The following is an 18,098-nucleotide window of genomic DNA, read 5'->3' on the forward strand; positions in this document are numbered from 1 at the left end:
GGTCATATCCTGCCCGAGAATTGGATCCCGAAAGATGGAGATCGGTCTCTGACCTTGTGTGACCTTAACAGAATTTGGGAAGGGATCTCGGGAGGTCGTCTAGACGACCCTTGTTCAAGCAGGAGACCCTACCCTGGTGGTCCGCGAGAAAAGTTTGGTGCTCCGGAGACAAAAGATTTGCATTTTTAAAATTGCGCTCAAACTACGACCCCTGGGAGGGAGACGTGCGATGAACGCTTGTGTTGCTGCAGAGTCTCCCCCTTCAGGGTCTTTTAGTGGGGGGCAGAAATCCCAACTTGGGGTCTGCTTCAGCCTCCTGGTGGGGGGCTTTGGGCGAACGCTGGAGGGAAGCACCGCTGGTGGGGAAGAGCCGGAGGGCCTCGTTCCAATGGGACTGCATCACGGTCTGGAATTGGCCAACCATCTCAGTCCGCTGAGCCTCCAGGTGCCGGCACCTGGCCTTGCACTCCCGCAGGTCTTCCCTCTGCTTAGAAAGCCCATGCTCCTAGTCCTCAGTGAGGTGCTTCTGCTGAGCCTCCTTCTCGGTCAGATCCACTTTGAACTCTTTTTCCTGGGGGCTGCTTAGCTCCAGCAACGGCTTCCTGTGGGGGCCCTAAGGAACCCCGGGCGGGCAGGCAAGGAGGGGCTGGGAGGGGAGGGGCGAGGTGGCTGGCAAGGTGCCCCTTGACGTGCGTGACATTGAGTTGGCCACGCCCACCTAGTCACATGACCACCTCGCCCATCCAGCTGGTCATTAGGCAGATCATATTAGGGGTCCGTGGGGTTTAAAATTATGAATTTAGTGGTCCCTATATCTATCTATCTATCTATCTATCTATCTATCTATCTATCTATCTATCTATCTATCTATCTATCTATCTTCTCTCATTATCTATCTGTCTATTTTCTCTCTTTTCTCTATATCTATCATCTATCTATCTCTATCTGTCTATCATCTATCTCTTTCTATCTATCTATCTATCTATCTATCTATCTCTCTCTATATCTATCTATCTCTATCTATCTATCTATCTATCTATCTATCTATCTATCTATCATCTATCTATCTATCATCTATCTCTATCTATGTATTTATCATCTACCTACCTACCTACCTACCTACCTACCTACCTATCATCTGTCTATCATCTATCTATTTCTATCTATCATCTATCTATCTATCTATCTATCTATCTATCTATCTATCTATCTATCTATCTATCTATCTATCTATCTATTTATCATCTATCTATTTCTCTCTCTCTCTCTCTCTCTCTCTCTCTCTCTATCTACCTACCTACCGAGTAGAGGCTAGCAAGGCGCCCCTTGATGTGAGTGACATTGAGCTGGCCACGCCCACCCAGTCACATGCCCACCTTGCCACGCCCACCCAGATCATATGAATGGTCTGCGGGATTTAAGGAGCCCAAATTTGGCAATTTAAGTCGGACATCCCTTTTTGCCGCGCCCGAGAACTGAAACAACCACAAACCACGTTTGTTGTGGGAAAACTTGGAAACGTTACCCCCTGTGGATGGAAAGAAGGGGGATCTGGATGAGGCTAGGATGAAAACACAAGGGGGGGAAATGCGGAAATTGGGCAACGATTTCTCACGGAGAAGCCATTTCTATTTTGGCAGATCGGTTTTATTATCTTGTTTGCTCATCCTGGCCTGGTGTCCCAGCACCGGATTACAACAAAAACAGACACACAAACACACACACACAAAACAAAGAGCAGTAGGATGCTGAGCCAAGATTCCTTGGGGTGGGGAGAGACGGCGTCCAGATCGAGGGGTGGATTCCTATCCTGTCTCTGCCCCCTCCCCGCCCCGGACGCTGATCTATCTGTCCACTTCACCAAAGACAATATCCTGGGTGCCTGAAAGAGAAAAGACACGAAAATAAACTACGTTTCGCATGACCTGCGAAGTTGGGAAGTGGCTATGGGTTAGGAGTTCCCATCCCCATCATCCCTGGCTGGCGTGGCAGATGGGAGCGGGAAAACAGGGATTCAGCGGTCCCCTCCCGCTCAATCCAGGATTCAGGGAAGAAAATGTGGCCTTCTTTGCATCCGGTGGCTGATTTTGGAGGGTGGCTTAGTCATACCATGCTGGCTGGGGGATTCTGGGAGTTGAAGTCCACCCATCTTAAAGCTTGCTGGCTGGGGGATTCTGGGAGTTGAAGTCCACCCATCTTAAAGCATGCTGGCTGGGGGATTCTGGGAGTTGAAGTCCACCCTTCTTAAAGCATTCTGGCTGGGGGATTCTGGGAGTTGAAGTCCTCCCCTCTTAAAGCATGCTGGCTGGGGGATTCTGGGACGGTTTTGTAACCCTGGTTTAAGAAAGCAGCCCGCAGTCGCTCACTCAGCTTTGGTGAAACAAATTATGGTTAGTGCAAAGTTGAAGGGGGGGGGGCTGTTTGCTCTGAAACCGTATTGAATGTTTAAATTCTTTTTGGTCTATTGTGAGCATACCCAGCCTCATCGGAAGTCGGCTGGCACCAAATTAAAATAAACTCAATTAAATTGTTTTCCCCTAGAAACATACCCTCTTTCCCCCCAAAAAATAAGACTAATTTTCGTTTGAAAGCATGCGCTAAAATAAGCCCTCCCCCGAAAATATTGCAACACAGCAGCAGCCACGAGGTGACCCCGCTCGCCGCTTCCTGCACCCCCAAAATAGTAAGACCTTCCTGAAAATAAGGCCCAGCACTTATTTCAGGGGTCAAAAGAAAATAAGGCCCTGTCTTATTTTCGGGGAAGCACGGTAGATACTTACCAATGATGGCTACCACATCCGCAAGCATGTGGCCCTTGGACATTTTATCCAAAGATGCCTGCAAAGAAGGAAGGAGGAAGATTTAAGGGAAAGGCTGTTGGAAAAGAAGATCCCTGGGTTTAGGGGCTCTGGATATTCTAAGCCAGGAGGAACAATTAAACTCATCTATCTATCTATCTATCTATCTATCTATCTATCTATCTATCTATCTATCTATCATCTATCTATCATCTATCTATCTATCTATCTATCTATCTATCTATCTATCTATCTATCATCTATCTATCTATCTATCTATCTATCTATCTATCTATCTATCTATCTATCTATCTATCATCTATCTATCTATCTATCTATCTATCTATCTATCATCTATCTATCTATCTATCTATCTATCTATCTATCTATCTATCTATCATCTATCTATTATCTATCTAGCTAGCTATCTATCTATCATCTATCTATCATTTTACCCTATTTTATATCTTTCTATCTATCTCCTATTTATATACCTACCTGCCTATCCTACGTATCTTTCCTATCATTATCTATCCATCTACCTACTTAATCCTCTTCTCTCTCTCTCTCTCTCCCTACCCTATTTTAAATCAATCAATCAATCTACCTACTATCTTACATATCTATCCTATCATTATCTATCCATCTATCTACCTGCCCTCTTATCTATCTATCTATCTATCTATCTATCTATCTATCTATCTATCTATCTATCTATCTATCATCTATCTATCTATCTATCTATCTATCATCTATCTATCTATCTATCTATTATCTATCTATCTATCTATCTATCTATCTATCTATCTATCTATCATCTATCTATCTATCTATCTATCTATCATCTATCTATCTATCTATCTATCTATCTATTATCTATCTATCTATCTATCTATCATCTATCATCTATCTATCTATCTATCTATCTATCTATCTATCTATCTATCTATCTATCTATCTATCTATCTAGATAGATAGATAGATAGATATAGATAAAGATTTAGATTCACAGGCGTGTAAATAAAAGGGGTTTTGCAGGGACCCAGACGCTGGTTCTTGCTTTCTAAGGAAGGTTCTGGGTCAGAACAGACTGCTTGAATTCACAACAGTACTGAAAAAAGTGACTTGTGGCCATTTTTTTCACACTTGTGACCGTTGTAGCACTCCTGTGGACCCCCGATCAAAATCCGGACACTTGGCAACTGGGCTGGTGCTTATGACGCGTGCTGGGGGGAAAGGAAGGTGCGAGAAATTCCTTTCGTTCACAGTCCACCAGGCTTAGCAAACCATCTTTCCAAGGAATGTTTATCCACACGAACCTTATCTCGCTTGGCGAGCTGCCAAATAACTAGTTTCTAAACGCAGGGCATGCTCACTTCACTGTCTCGCTCATCAGCAGAAAGGCCGCCTTGTGGTCCTAAGTTCGAGGACTACCTGTCTTTCCCTCCTGACCTCATGGACACGTCGAGGTGTTAACTCTCTCTTACCAAGTGTGCAAAGCCAGGTGCTTTGATCTTGCACCGATATGGACGGCTGCTTCCGTCAGAGACCAGGTAGACACCGAATTCACCCTGCAACCGAGGAAGTAAAGCCAGAAGGAGTTCAACTCATTGAAATGACCATTTCTGAGTCCAGACAGGGGTGGGTTTTCGCTTTGCGGGCGTCCCCGTCATAGGGGTGAGGCTTTGGATCCACGCAGCCACGTCCCCACCATGTGTGGTACACAAATTCAGCCTTTACCTTCGGAGCCTCGATGGCTGTGTAGGTGGCCCCCGGAGGCACTTGATATCCCTCGGTGTAAAGTTTGAAATGATGGATCAGCGCCTCCATGGATGACTAAGAAGAGGGGAAAGAAAGGTTTCGCGTCACCGCCGGCTGCTTCGTGGTTTAATGCTGGTTTAGCCTAACTAGGGAGCAGCTCAGAAGGTGAAACCGTGGCAGCTGTGGAGCGAAGTTTATTAAAGCCCAGACATTTCGTTACTCATCCAAGCAACCTTTTCATTGGGAAGGAAACAGGGAGGGAGGGAGAACGGACAGAGTTGGAAGGGACCGTGGAGGTCTTCTAGTCCAACCCCTTGCTCAAGCAGGAAACCCTATGCTGTTTCACACAAATAGTTGTTCAAACTCTTCTTGAAAACCCCCAGTGAGTGAGTGAGTGAGTGAGTGAGTGAGGAAGGAAGGAAGGAAGGAAGGGGAGGATTGAGTGATAGATTGGAGGGAGCGAGGAAGAAAGAAAGAACAGAGTTAGAAGGGACCTTGGAGGTCTTCTAGTCCAACCCCCTGCTCAATTAAGAGACCCATTACAGACAATCTCTTCTTGAAAACCTCCAGTGATGGAGAAGGGAAGGAGGGAGAAAGGGAAGGAGGGAGGGAGGAAGGAAGGGGAGGATTGAGTGATAGATTGGAGGGAGGGAGGAAGAAAGAACAGAGTTAGAAGGGACCTTGGAGGTCTTCTAGTCCAACCCCCTGCTCAATTAAGAGACCCATTACAGACAATCTCTTCTTGAAAACCCCCAGTGATGGAGAAGGGAAGGAGGGAGAAAGGGAAGGAGGGAGGGAGGGAGGGAGGGAGGAAGGAAAGAAGGAAGGAAGGAAGGAAGGGGAGGATTGAGTGATAGATTGGAGGGAGGGAGGAAGAAAGAAAGAACAGAGTTAGAAGGGACCTTGGAGGTCTTCTAGTCCAACCCTCTGCTCAATTAAGAGACCCATTACAGACAATCTCTTCTTGAAAATCCCCAGTGATGGAGAAGGGAAGGAGGGAGAAAGGGAAGGAGGGAGGGAGGGAGGGAGGGAGGGAGGAAGGAAGGAAGGAAGGAAGGAAGGGGAGGAGTGAGTGATAGATTGGAGGGAGGGAGGAAGAAAGAACAGAGTTAGAAGGGACCTTGGAGGTCTTCTAGTCCAACCCCCTGCTCAATTAAGAGACCCATTACAGACAATCTCTTCTTGAAAACCCCCAGTGATGGAGAAGGGAAGGAGGGAGAAAGGGAAGGAGGGAGGGAGGGAGGGAGGGAGGAAGGAAGGAAGGAAGGAAGGAAGGAAGGAAGGAAGGAAGGAAGGAAGGGGAGGATTGAGTGATAGATTGGAGGGAGGGAGGAAGAAAGAACAGAGTTAGAAGGGACCTTGGAGGTCTTCTAGTCCAACCCTCTGCTCAATTAAGAGACCCATTACAGACAATCTCTTCTTGAAAACCCCCAGTGATGGAGAAGGGAAGGAGAAAGGGAAAGAGGGAGGGAGGGAGGGAGGGAGGGAGGGAGGGAGGGAGGAAGGAAGGAAGGAAGGAAGGAAGGAAGGGGAGGATTGAGTGATAGATTGGAGGGAGGGAGGAAGAAAGAACAGAGTTAGAAGGGACCTTGGAGGTCTTCTAGTCCAACCCTCTGCTCAATTAAGAGACCCATTACAGACAATCTCTTCTTGAAAACCCCCAGTGATGGAGAAGGGAAGGAGGGAGAAAGGGAAGGAGGGAGGGAGGGAGGGAGGGAGGGAGGAAGGAAGGAAGGAAGGAAGGAAGGAAGGAAGGAAGGAAGGAAGGAAGGAAGGAAGGGGAGGATTGAGTGATAGATTGGAGGGAGGGAGGAAGAAAGAACAGAGTTAGAAGGGACCTTGGAGGTCTTCTAGTCCAACCCTCTGCTCAATTAAGAGACCCATTACAGACAATCTCTTCTTGAAAACCCCCAGTGATGGAGAAGGGAGGGAAGGAGGGAGGGAAGGAGGGAGGGAAGGAAAAGGGAGGGAGGAAGGGAGGAAGGAAGGAAGGAAGGAAGGAAGGAAGGACAGTTGGAAGGGACCTTGGAGGTCTTCTAGTCCAACCCCTTCTGAAGCAGAAGACCCTATTTCAGACAAATGTTTGTCCAATTTCTTCCTAAAAACCTTTTAAGGGAAGGAAGGAAGGAAGAAAAGAAGGAGGGTAGGAAGGAAGGAAGAAGGAGGGAGGGAAGGAAGGAAGGAAGAAAAGAAAGATTCGATTCTGAATGGCTCAAGGTTGACTCAGCCTTCCGTCCTTCCGAGGTGGGTAAAACGAGGACCCAGATTGTTGGGGACAAGAGGCTGACTCTGTAAACCGCTTAAACAGGGCTGTAAAAGCACTGTGAAGCGGTATATAAGTCTAAGGGCTGTTGCTATCTGTATGTCTGTCTTTCTTTCTTTTTCTTTTCTTAGTCTTTTCCTTCCTTCCTTCCTTCCTTCCTTCCTTCCTTCCTTCCTTCCTTCCTTCCTTCCCTCTGCCCACTGCCAGGAGTTCGATTCTGACAGGCTCAAGGTTGACTCAGCCTTCCGTCCTTCCGAGGTGGGTAAAAGGAGGACCCAGATTGTTGGGGGGGGGGGGCAAGAAGCTGACTCTGTAAACCGCTTAGAGACGGCTGTAAAAGCACCGTGAAGCGGAATATAAGCCTTAAGGGCTGTTGCTATCTGGTTGGGATTCCTGCCTGGTCTTTTCCCCAGCAAGGGTTGGGGGTGGGCCAAGATCTTCCAGGAGACTCAACTCTACCTTCATCTCCGCCCTCTTAGGAGGCGACACCTTGGCATCATCCACTTTGATCTCTCCTTCCGGCATCTTGTTCAGGGCCTGTAAGATGATGCGGAGCGACTGGCGCATCTCTTCGATGCGGCAGAGGTACCTGTGGGGCAGGAGGGAAGACAGGTGAGTGTCCCAAGTACTGAACACAAAAAGCAAGCAAATCCTCTCGGGAGAATTGGAATTCCGAAAAGCAAAACTTTTATTGGATACACCATGTTGGGACTGAAGAAACGAAACCAGCTCTGGTTTTAGCAATAGCAGTTAAGACTTATATACCGCTTCATAGGGCTTTCAGGCCTCTCTAAGCGGTTTACAGAGAGTCAGCATATTGCCCCCAACAACAATCCGGGTCCTATATCTATCTATCTATCTATCTATCTATCTATCTATCTATCTATCTATCTATCTATCTATCTATCTATCTATCTATCTATCTATCTATCTATCTATCTATCTATCATATCTATCTATCTATCTATCTATCTATCTATCTATCTATCTATCTATCTATCATCTATATCTATCTATCTATCTATCTATCTATCATCTATATCTATCATCTCTATCTATCAATCAATCATCTATCTATCTATCTATCTATCATCTATCTATCTATCTATCTATCTATCTATCTATCTATCTATCTATCATCTATTTCTATCTATCTATCTATCTATCTATCTATCTATCTATCTATCTATCTATCTATCTATCTATCTATCTATCATCTATCTATCTATCTATCTATCTATCTATCATCTATCTATCTCTATCTATCTATCATCTATCTATCTATCTATCTATCTATCTATCTATCTATCTATCTATCTATCTATCTATCTATCTATCTATCATCTATCTATCTATCTATCATCTATCTATCTATCATCTATCTATCTATCTATCATCTATCTATCTATCTATCTATCTATCTATCATCATCTATCTATCTAGCAATAGCAGTTAGACTTATATACCGCTTCATAGGGCTTTCAGCCCTCTCTAAGCGGTTTTACAGAGTCAGCATATCACCCCCACAGTCTGGGTCCTCATTTCACCCACCTCGGAAGGATGGAAGGCTGAGTCAACCTTGAGCCGGTGAGATTTGAACCGCCGGACTGCAGATAGCAGTCAGCTGAAGTGGCCTGCAGTACTGCACCCTAACCACTGCGCCACCTCGGCTCTTTCCCCCCCGCGCAAATGCTTGCCTACTTAAAACAATAGCATTCCCCTTCTCCCCATCTCCAATTACGAGATGTTCTTTTGTTATGGGAACAGGCCGTCTCTCTCACAGCACCTTCAGTGGGGAGACCTTGATGGTTTCCAAGCTCTCCCGGTCTGCGAATTCCATTTCCCCCTCCCTCTCCCCAGTTCATTCGCAAGTTGAGAAGCACTAGGCTTTGAAAGAAGCAAAGCGGTCACTTTGAGAGTCCCCTGTGGAGCCCGACATTTCTGTCGTTAAGTGGGACACTTCTTAAGGGAGCTTTGCCCTGTTTCACAACTTTTCTTGTCGCAGTGGTTCAGGGAATCCCTGCAGTCGTCGTTAAGTGAGCCTGGCTTCCCCATTGTCTTTGCCTGTCAGGTGGCCGCAAAAGCGGGATCACGCGACCGTCATAACTATGAGTCAATTGCCAAGCGTCTGAATTTGGATCACGTGACTAAGTCCCATTTTTTTCCCAGTGCCGTTGTAACTTTGAACGGGTCGCCATATGAGCCGTTGTAAGCCGAGGACTACCTATCTATGGCGGGAGACTCCGGGGACAGGAGAGGCAAGGGGCGTTTCCCCCAACTGCAGCCATACCTGTCGTAACAGTCTCCCCTCGATCCGATCGGCACGTCAAACTCCACCTGGTCGTAGGCGTCGTAAGGCTGGGTTTTGCGAAGATCCCACTGGATCCCGGATCCACGAAGCATCACGCCGCTGGTGGGGGAGCGGGAGGGGAAACAAGAAACCGATCAACAGCCTTTCACCATGGGGAGGGAAGTATGCCATGGGGTATGTAGGACGAGGGGAAGAGACGCTGCCTAAAGAGCAAATAGATAAGAGGCTGCTGAGCCCTCGGCTGTACAGGTACCGTATTTTTCAGAGTATAAGATGCACCTTTTCCCCCCTAAAAGAGTGAAAATTGTCTGTGCTGTTTGCTGTTCGCTGCAAGGAGGCAAATTGCTGGGAGGCACAAGCAGATTTCTTCTCCCTCCCTCGTTTTCCTGACCAAAAGCTAGGTGCGTCTTATACTCCGAAAAATACGGTAGTTCTCCACTTAACGACAGCAATGGAGCCCAAAATGTATGTTGTTAAGTGAGACAGCTGCTAAGGGAGTTGGGCCCTGTTTTACGATCTTTCTTGCTACAGTTGCGAAAGGAGTCCCTGAGCTTGATAAGTTAATAACAGAGTTATTAATTGAATCTGGCTTCCCCCACTGACTCGGCTCGTCCGAAGGTCGCAAAAGGGGGTCACGTGATCTCGAGACACTGCAATCGTCATAAATAGGAGTCAGTTGACCAAACTGTCAAGCCCTGGCCCTCCCTCTCTAGTTGCCACAACTCGAGAGGGAGGGGATGGGAAATTGACGGGAGCGGCAGGCACAAATAGAAGCATATTCCAGACATACCTTTCTCAAGGCTATATCCCAGGGTTACCCACAGCGGGCCAGAGGGGAGTGATCTCTACAACCCGGGAAATTGCTCAAATGTGATTTATGACACACCCTGGGAAACAGGGTCATAAATGGGCTGTAAATTACGTGCGGTCAGAGCTGGCTTCTCTTGCTCCCTAATAAATAACTGGATTTCTTTTTAAGCTTGGCTCGAGGCTCATGATTTAATTAGGGCATCTGTCGGAATCCTGACACAAACGCCTGGATTTTGATCACCCTGGGGATGATGTAACAACGGTCATGGGGACAACAGTCACAGGTCAATTGTTTTCAACGCCGTTGTGTGTTTCAGCCGTCACTAAGTAATCCAAGACTACCTTTGTTTGAAATAGGATGAACAAGATCTAGGAGAATCCAAGGATGGTGCTGGGGGAGGAAGAGGAGGAGAAAGCCCAAATGTTACCTAAAACCACAATTCTGGGCATCTTCCGCGGAGATCACCCCAATATCGATTAGGCGGTTTCTCCAAATCCGGTTGTTGGTCAGCATCTGTACAAACAATCATTCTTAGAAGATGCTTAACATGGTTAGATAAAGGGGAAAAGGAAAGAAAAGTAGTTTTTTGTCTTCAAATGGCTGAGCATCTTGCAACATCCTACGCTGGGTCCCTTAGAATGAAGGGCATCTTCCACCCACCCCACCCCAAATCTTCCCCAAATCTCCCCGTCTTCCCATCACCCCCAAATCTTCCCAAAATTTCCCATCACCCCCTAAATCTTCCCAAAATTTCCTACTCTCTTCCCATCACCCTCTCCAAATTTTCCCCAAATCTCCTACCCCAAATCTCCCATCTTCCCATCACCCCCCAAATCTTCCCCAAATCTCCCACCCCCCACATCTTTCCAAAATCTCCCACTCTCTTCCCATCAGCCTCCAAATCTTCCCCAAATTTCCATCACCCCCCAAATCTTCCCAAAATTTCCCACTGTCTTCCCATCACCTCCCAAATCTTCCCCAAATTTCCATCACCTCCCAAATCTTCCCAAAATTTCCATCACCCCCCCAAATCTTCCCAAAATCTCCCATCTTCCCACATCTTTCCAAAATCTCCCACTCTCTTCCCATCACCCCCAAATCTTCCCCAAATTTCCATCACCCCCCAAATCTTCCCCAAATTTCCCACTGTCTTCCCATCACCCCCCAAATCTTCCCAAAATTTCCATCACCCCCCCAAATCTTCCCAAAATCTCCCATCTTCCCATCACCCCCCAAATCTTCCCAAAATCTCCCACTGTCTTCCTCCCATTACCCCCCCAATCTTCCCCAAATTTCCATCACCCCCCCCAATCTTCCCAAAATCTCCCATCTTCCCATCACCCCCAAATCTTCCCCAAATCTCCCATCTTCCCATCACCCCCAAATCTCCCACTGTCTTTCCCCCCCATCACCCCCCAAATCTTCCCAAAATCTCCAACGCCCTCCCCAACCTCCCACTGCCGAAGCAGCCTCACCTCCTCCACCTCGTCCACCCGGGCGGAAAAATTCTTCACGAATTCGTAGATGTCGTCCATCAATCCCAGCGGCATATCCTGAGCGTTGGGAATAACGTATGTAAAAATTTAATCCTAGATCGAACGTAGACATCCCGCCACCCACAAATCTCACTCCCAGATCGACTCTGGACTTTCTGCAACGGCCACTGAGAACTGGGGGAGCACGGACACGTCCTTAAACCGTCACCGCTCTTTTCCCAGCTTGACCGTTTGAAGAAGGGCGGACTTCCAACACCCCGAATTCCCCCCCAGCCCGTTTAAAAAGTGGTCAAGTTGGAAGAATAAAACCCCTGATCACCGTCGTCAAAAATCACGCTTCAAAGGCACCAAGCTGTGGGGTTGCGAACTCCGGCCTGCGCCCCCCCATGCCCGTATCCCCAATGCCTTCCTTACTTGGTGTACGCCTCCCGGACGGATGTAAGCGGCGTGCATTCGTGCTCCGGATACTCGCTCGTAGAATTCAAACATCTGCAGAGAGACGGCGGTTTAGCCAGTGGTAGGATCCTGCCGGCAGCTCCACTGCGCTGTACGGCAGAAGCCATTTTACGGCAGTACAGTAGAAGCCGCTGCGTTGATTTCGTGGCTCGCGCAGCTTTCCCAAAACTTAACCTTCCGCGTTACTCTGCCGCGCGAATCAGCCGAGAGGGTATAGGTAAGTCGAGCGCAGAGGCGGATGGGAGCAGCTGATCGTCGGTTCGCTCCCCAGCTGATCGTCGGAGCAACCGGTTCCTCTGCGCCAATCCGAACGGGCTGAATCCCACCCCTGGGATTTAGCGGTCTGGTTCACAAGCCCGCCCTCTATCCTTTCCCTCTTGCTCAGCAGTTTGTGGCTTCTAAACGGAGCCCGGATTTAGCAGTGCAGCCTACTGGATCACATAGCGTCCCTAAAGTAGATTCGGGAGCTGAATCCAGTAGGTGTGTGTGTGTGTGTGTGTGTGTGTGTGTGTGTGTGTGTGTGTGTAGATTTTACCTTTTCTCTCTCCTCAAACATCCAGAAGAAGGGGGTCATGGCCCCAACATCCAGGGCGTGTGTGGTGATGGCCATGATGTGATTCAACAGCCGCGTGATTTCTCCGAAGAGAACTAGGAAGCAAAAACCTGTGTTAGCTTCTGAATGGCTTACGGACATTGCTTCGTCCCCACGGTTACAGGATTAAAATTCATCGGGGATTGCCAATGGGCATCCACAGGTCGTCCTTGAGATTGTTGTGGTGGCCTAGAGGCGGAGCTCTGGCCTCACAACCAGGAGGCTGGCGAGTTCGATCAGAGGTACAGGCAGATATTCCTCGCTCCGGGCTCAATGAGAATAGATCTGCAGAACAAAACTCCGCTCTGGCAACAGGAAGGGCATCGGGCCATTCCAACACTCTGCTAGCTCCATTCCGTTGCCCAGACTCCACCCCTCAAGGGATTATGGGGTCGTTAAAAAGAAGAGGAAGATGATGGTGATCTACAGGTCATCCTTGACTTACAACAGATTGTTTAGGGACGCTTGAAAGTGACGACGGGCACTGGAAAAAGTGCTTTCCGACCGTTTTTTCACAAGTTACGACCTCTGTGGCATCCCCCATGGTTAGGTGATCAAAATTCAAATGCTTTGGTTCGTGCTTAACGACCGTTGTTGTGTCTCAAGGTCTCGAGACCCCCCTTTGCAACCTTCTGACGAGCTAAGTCACTGGGGAAGCCCGATTCGCTTAGCGACCGGGTTATTAACTTAACCACTGCAGTGATTCACTTAACAACGGTGGCAAGAAAGGTCGTAAAATGGAGCAAAACACACTGGACAAATGTTTCACTTAACCACAGACATTTTGGGCTCAATTGTGGTCCTTAAATGTGTCTTATGACCGTTTGGGACCTCATTCCTTGGAAATATTAAATGTAATAAATATATTATAATAAATATAATAAAAATGTTAACCCGCCATTGCGTGACACACATCCCAGGACGCTGCGACCGTCGTAAATGTGAGCCGGTTGCCCCGGCGTCTGGGTTTTGATTGCAAAATCAATTCGATTGGTTTTGATCGACCACGCCGTAAGTGGGGAAAAATCTTACGTCCCTTTTTTCCCAGTGCTGAAAAAACTTCAGTCGCTAAACAAAATGCTTGTTAAGAGCCGAGGTGGCGCAATGGTTAAATGCAATACTGCAGGCTACTTCAGCTGACTGCAGTTCTGCAGTTCGGCTGTTCAAATCTCACCGGCTCAGGGTTGAACTCAGCCTTCCATCCTTCCGAGGTGGGTAAAATGAGGACCCGGATTGTTGTTGGGGGCAATATGCTGACTCTGTAAACCGCTTAGAGAGGGCTGAAAGGCCTATGAAGCAGTATATAAGTCTAACTGCTATTGCTATTGCTATTAAGTTGAGGATTTCTTGGTGCGTGCGTGCGCACAGGCACACACAGAGCCATTTTTATATATATATATATGGATTTAAATCACCTCGTATCCATTGAGCTCTGATGGGCACTTGGATATTCAGCAGTTTCTCGACAGCCAGAGCATAGGCCTGCTCATTGCACATCATGGAGACGTAATCTAGTCGGTCAAAATACGGCAGGGCCTGAGGCAGGAAAAACAAACAAACAGAGAGATCCTTTTAAGGTTCGGGATCCCGTCAGGCTTTCAAGATTCGGCCTGCGACAGCTTCTGAGCTGTAAATCCGAGTTCAAGTGCACAAGCTGGGCTGTGTTTTGGGTTTGGATTTAATTATTTATGTCCTTTTCTTCTCTACCGGAGGTTGGACTAGATGACCTGCAAAGTCACCAGAGGGAGCCCCCTTGCGGAGTATTGTAAAGCCGTTACCACGGCAACTCCACGGCGCTGTACAGTAGAAGCCATTTTACGGTAGTACAGTAAAAGCCATTTGAAGGCACAACAGGCTGTATCTTAACAGAACACACACTCCGAGGGCTGTTAGGGGTGTCTTACCCCACAGTATATATATTTAACAAAGTAGGAGGAGGAGGAAAAAGAGGAGGAAGAGGAGGAAGGGGAAGAGGAGGAGAAAAGAGAGGGAGAAAGGAGAGAAGGAGAAAGAAGAGGAGGAAAGAGAGGAAGAGGAGGAAGAGGAAGTAGAGGGAGGAAGTAGAGAAGGAGGAAGAGAAATAAGAGAAGGAAGAGGGGGAGAAAGGAGAGAAGGAGAAAGAAGAGGAGGAAAGAGAGGAAAAGGAGGAAGAGGAGGAAGAAGAGGAGGAGAAAGGAGAGGAGGAGAAAGAAGAGGAGGAAAGAGAGGAAGAGGAAGAAGTAGAGAGGGAGGAAGTAGAGGAGGAAGAGAAAGAGGAGGAAGATGAAGAAGAGGAGGCGAAAGGAGAGAAAAGGAAGAAGAGGAGGAAGGAGGAAGAGGAGAAAGGAGAGAAGGAGAAAGAAGAGGAGGAAAGAGAGGAAGAGAAGGAGGTTGAGAAGTAAGAGGAGAAAGAAGAGGAGGAAGATGAAGAGGAGGAGAAAGGAGAGAAGGAGAAAGACGAGAAGGAAGAAAGAGGAAGAGGAAGAAGTAGAGAGGGAGGAAGTAGGGAAGGAGGAAGAGAAAGAAGAGGAGGAAGATGAGGAGGAGAAAGGAGAGAAGGAGAAAGAGGAGGAGAGAAGAGAGGAAGGAAGGAAGGAGGAGAAAGAAGGAGGAGCTACAGGAGGCCCCTTGTGATAATCGCTTGGGAGTGATTGTGGGCTGTACGGGAGAGAGATATGGGGTGCCCCTTTACCCGTTTCTTACCTGGAGGTAGGTCTTATATTCGATCAGTTTCTCCGTCCCCCGGTGAAGCAAGCCGATATGGGGGTCACACTTCCTGACGTTCTCCCCATTCAGCACCATGACTAGGCGCAGGACCCCGTGGGCGGCAGGATGTTGGGGCCCAAAGTTGAGAGTGATGTTGGCCATTCTCCCGACTATGGGATCCCTGTCTGGGAGAGCAAAGAGATCCCAGATTACTCAAGAGATGAGTAATTCCAATTTAGAGATAAAAGCTAGCTGGGTGACCTCAAGTCTATCCCCAGGAGGCAGGGAGTTCTAGTCTTTCTATTAGGCACGGAAGCCGGCTGGGTGACTTTGGGCCAATCACCAGGAGACGGTGAGTTCTAGTCCTGCCTTAGGCATGAATGTCAATTGGGTGACTTTGGGCTAATCACTAGGAGACAGTGAGTTCTAGTCCTGCCTTAGGCACGAAAGTTGGCTGGGCGACTTTGGGCCAATCACCAGGAGACGCTGAGTTCTAATCCTGGCTTTCTAGACCCAAAAGCCAGCCACTTGACATCCCGGTTTGTCGGGATGCAAATGCAGACCAACACTGGCTAAAGAACTGGCAGCTGTGGGTTCCCCCCGTTGCCTGCGTCATAACACAACCACAGAAGAAATGCTCACTGTTCCACGGTGGAGGGACCCATTTTTCCGACACTTTGCTGGGGTACATGACGGCGCCTTCTAACTGCTGCATAAAGTTCGTATCGGGTTGCCATTGTTGCCCTCTGGAAGAAGGGAAAAAGGAGAATGGATGAAATGCTTTGCCATTTAAAAGAAACGAAAAAGAAAAAAGCAACAACATGTATACGGTAAGAGTAAGATAAAGGTTCCCCTCGCACATCTGTGCTAGTCGTTCCCGACTCCAGGGGGCGCTGCTCATCTCCGTTTCAAAGCCGAAGAGCCAGCGCTGTCCAAAGACGTCTCCGTGGTCATGTGGCCGTCATGACTCAACTCCCGAAGGCGCACGGAACGCTGTTCCCTTCCCACCAAAGGGGGTTCCTATTTTTCTACTTGCAATATTTTTATGTGCTTTCGAACTGCTAGGTTGGCAGAATCTGGGACAAGTCACGGGAGCTCACTCCATTAAGTGGCGCTAGGGATTCGAACTGCCAACATTTCTGATCGACAACCTCAGCATCTTAGCCACTGAGCCACCGTGTCCCTAGGTGGGGAATTTATTTATTTATTGGATTTATATTGCCTCCTATTCACCCATTATTAAATTTATTTATTGAATTTTTATTGACACCTATTCACCATTTATTTATTTATTGAATTTATATTGCCTCCTATTCACCCATTATTAAATTTATTGAATTTTTATTGATACCTATTCACCATTTATTTATTTATTGAATTTATATTGCCCCCTATTCACCCATTATTAAATTTATTTATTGAATTTTTATTGACACCTATTCACCATTTATTTATTTATTGAATTTATGTTGCCTCCTATTCACCCATTATTAAATTTATTGAATTTTTATTGACACCTATTCACCATTTATTGATTGAATTTATGTTGCCTCCTATTCACCCATTATTAAATTTATTTATGGAATTTTTATTGACACCTATTCACCATTTATTTATTTATTGAATTTATATTGCCCCCTATTCACCCATTAAATTTATTGAATTTTTATTGACACCTATTCACCATTTATTTATTTATTGAATTTATGTTGCCTCCTATTCACCCATTATTAAATTTATTTATTGAATTTTTATTGACACCTATTCACCATTTATTTATTGATTGAATTTATGTTGCCTCTTATTCACCCATTGTTAAATTTATTTATTGAATTTTTATTGACACCTATTCACCATTTATTTATTGACTGAATTTATATTGCCACCTATTCACCCTGTATGTATGTATGTATGCATATATGTATGTATGTATATAATTTATATTGCCCCCTATTTGCCCATTATTTATTTATTGAATTACATTTCAGCCTATTCATCCTGTATGTATGTATGTATGTATGTATGTATGTATGTATGTATGTATGTATGTATGTATTTATTAAATTTATATTGCCACCTATTTGCCCATGGGGACTCAAGGCGGCTTACAGGGCATAAAACCCCGTTTAAAAATGATAAAAAGCTAACAAAAAGAATCAAACAAATTAACAAAGCACCCTATAACGAAATCTGGGGAGTTGGAAGTCCACCCATCTTCAACACTTTGCACCCTGGATCCATTAAGGTCACCCCTATTCGTGGCTCTCCCTGTCAGTTTCCGGGGCAAAAGAAATGAGATTTTTGCTGCCAATGCATCACTTAATGACATCAAGAGAGCACCAGGGCCTTTTTAGTGCCGGCCCTCCCCATTTTACGAAAAACAGCCCTTGCATCCTGCCAGGATTATGCCAAAAACAAGCATAATCCTGAGGGTCCCCCCCCCATCCCACTCCCAGCAAAATTTCTCCAAAATCCAAGCACCAATGGGGCGTTAACAGCCTCCCGTGCCTCTGAGCGCATGCAGAGCGCCCTCCTTTCCTTTGTAACCGCCTTTCCGGGAGGAAAAACACTCCTAGGTCCAATTGGGACCTCTATGAGGACTAGAAACCTGATGCATCTCTAGGGTGGTTTAATTTTTTTCCCCCCCAAGCATCCTTCCCCGCGATTTTCTGCCAGAAATAGGACCCTCTCCCTGCAAGTGGTGTCGAAAAGGGGAAGATTACCGGCTGGGGGCCGTCCCCAGCGCCCTCCCGGACAGCCACGGTCCTGAAGGTGCCCGCAGCCTCCGCAGAGCCGCGAACACCGCCATCTTCCCACGCCTGACGTCAAACGCCTGCGCGCGCATGCGCCCTCGGCCACGCCCGGCCCGCCGCCGCCGCCGCCGCCATAATGGGTGTGGGCGCTGAGGAGTGAAAGCGTTCGCCC

At 47.0% G+C, this 18,098-nt stretch overlaps 1 protein-coding gene across 1 annotated transcript; it reads right to left on the reverse strand.

The window, feature by feature from the left end:
- Positions 1 to 1,625: 1,625 nt before the first annotated feature.
- Positions 1,626 to 17,998, reverse strand: NDUFS2 (NADH:ubiquinone oxidoreductase core subunit S2). The gene is made up of 14 exons (XM_087705157.1): positions 17,897 to 17,998; positions 15,816 to 15,919; positions 15,171 to 15,358; positions 13,904 to 14,024; positions 12,432 to 12,544; positions 11,855 to 11,929; positions 11,420 to 11,497; positions 10,372 to 10,457; positions 9,113 to 9,232; positions 7,282 to 7,411; positions 4,539 to 4,634; positions 4,286 to 4,369; positions 2,781 to 2,838; positions 1,626 to 1,882 (listed from the first exon to the last, which is right to left on the reverse strand). Exons 1-14 carry the CDS (start codon positions 17,980 to 17,982, stop codon positions 1,845 to 1,847), a joined length of 1,377 nt encoding a protein of 458 aa, XP_087561283.1. The 5' UTR covers positions 17,983 to 17,998; the 3' UTR covers positions 1,626 to 1,844.
- Between the last annotated feature and the right edge of the window lie 100 nt (positions 17,999 to 18,098).

This window comes from Thamnophis sirtalis, unplaced genomic scaffold (assembly GCF_051295495.1).
Source record: "Thamnophis sirtalis isolate CommonGarterSnake01/CBP01778 unplaced genomic scaffold, rThaSir2_p1.2 scaffold_2, whole genome shotgun sequence".
Taxonomy (NCBI): Eukaryota; Metazoa; Chordata; class Lepidosauria; order Squamata; family Natricidae; genus Thamnophis; species Thamnophis sirtalis.

Excerpts from the sequence above, each read along its gene's own strand:
- NDUFS2 (XM_087705157.1), bottom strand. The coding sequence starts at position 17,982 with ATGGCGGTGTTCGCGGCTCTGCGGAGGCTGCGGGCACCTTCAGGACCG. Across the intron at positions 4,370-4,538 it reads CAGCCATCGAGGCTCCGAAG|GGTGAATTCGGTGTCTACCT; the intron begins GTAAAGGCTGAA and ends CCTCGGTTGCAG. Across the intron at positions 2,839-4,285 it reads CACCTGGCTTTGCACACTTG|GCATCTTTGGATAAAATGTC; the intron begins GTAAGAGAGAGT and ends CCTTCTTTGCAG.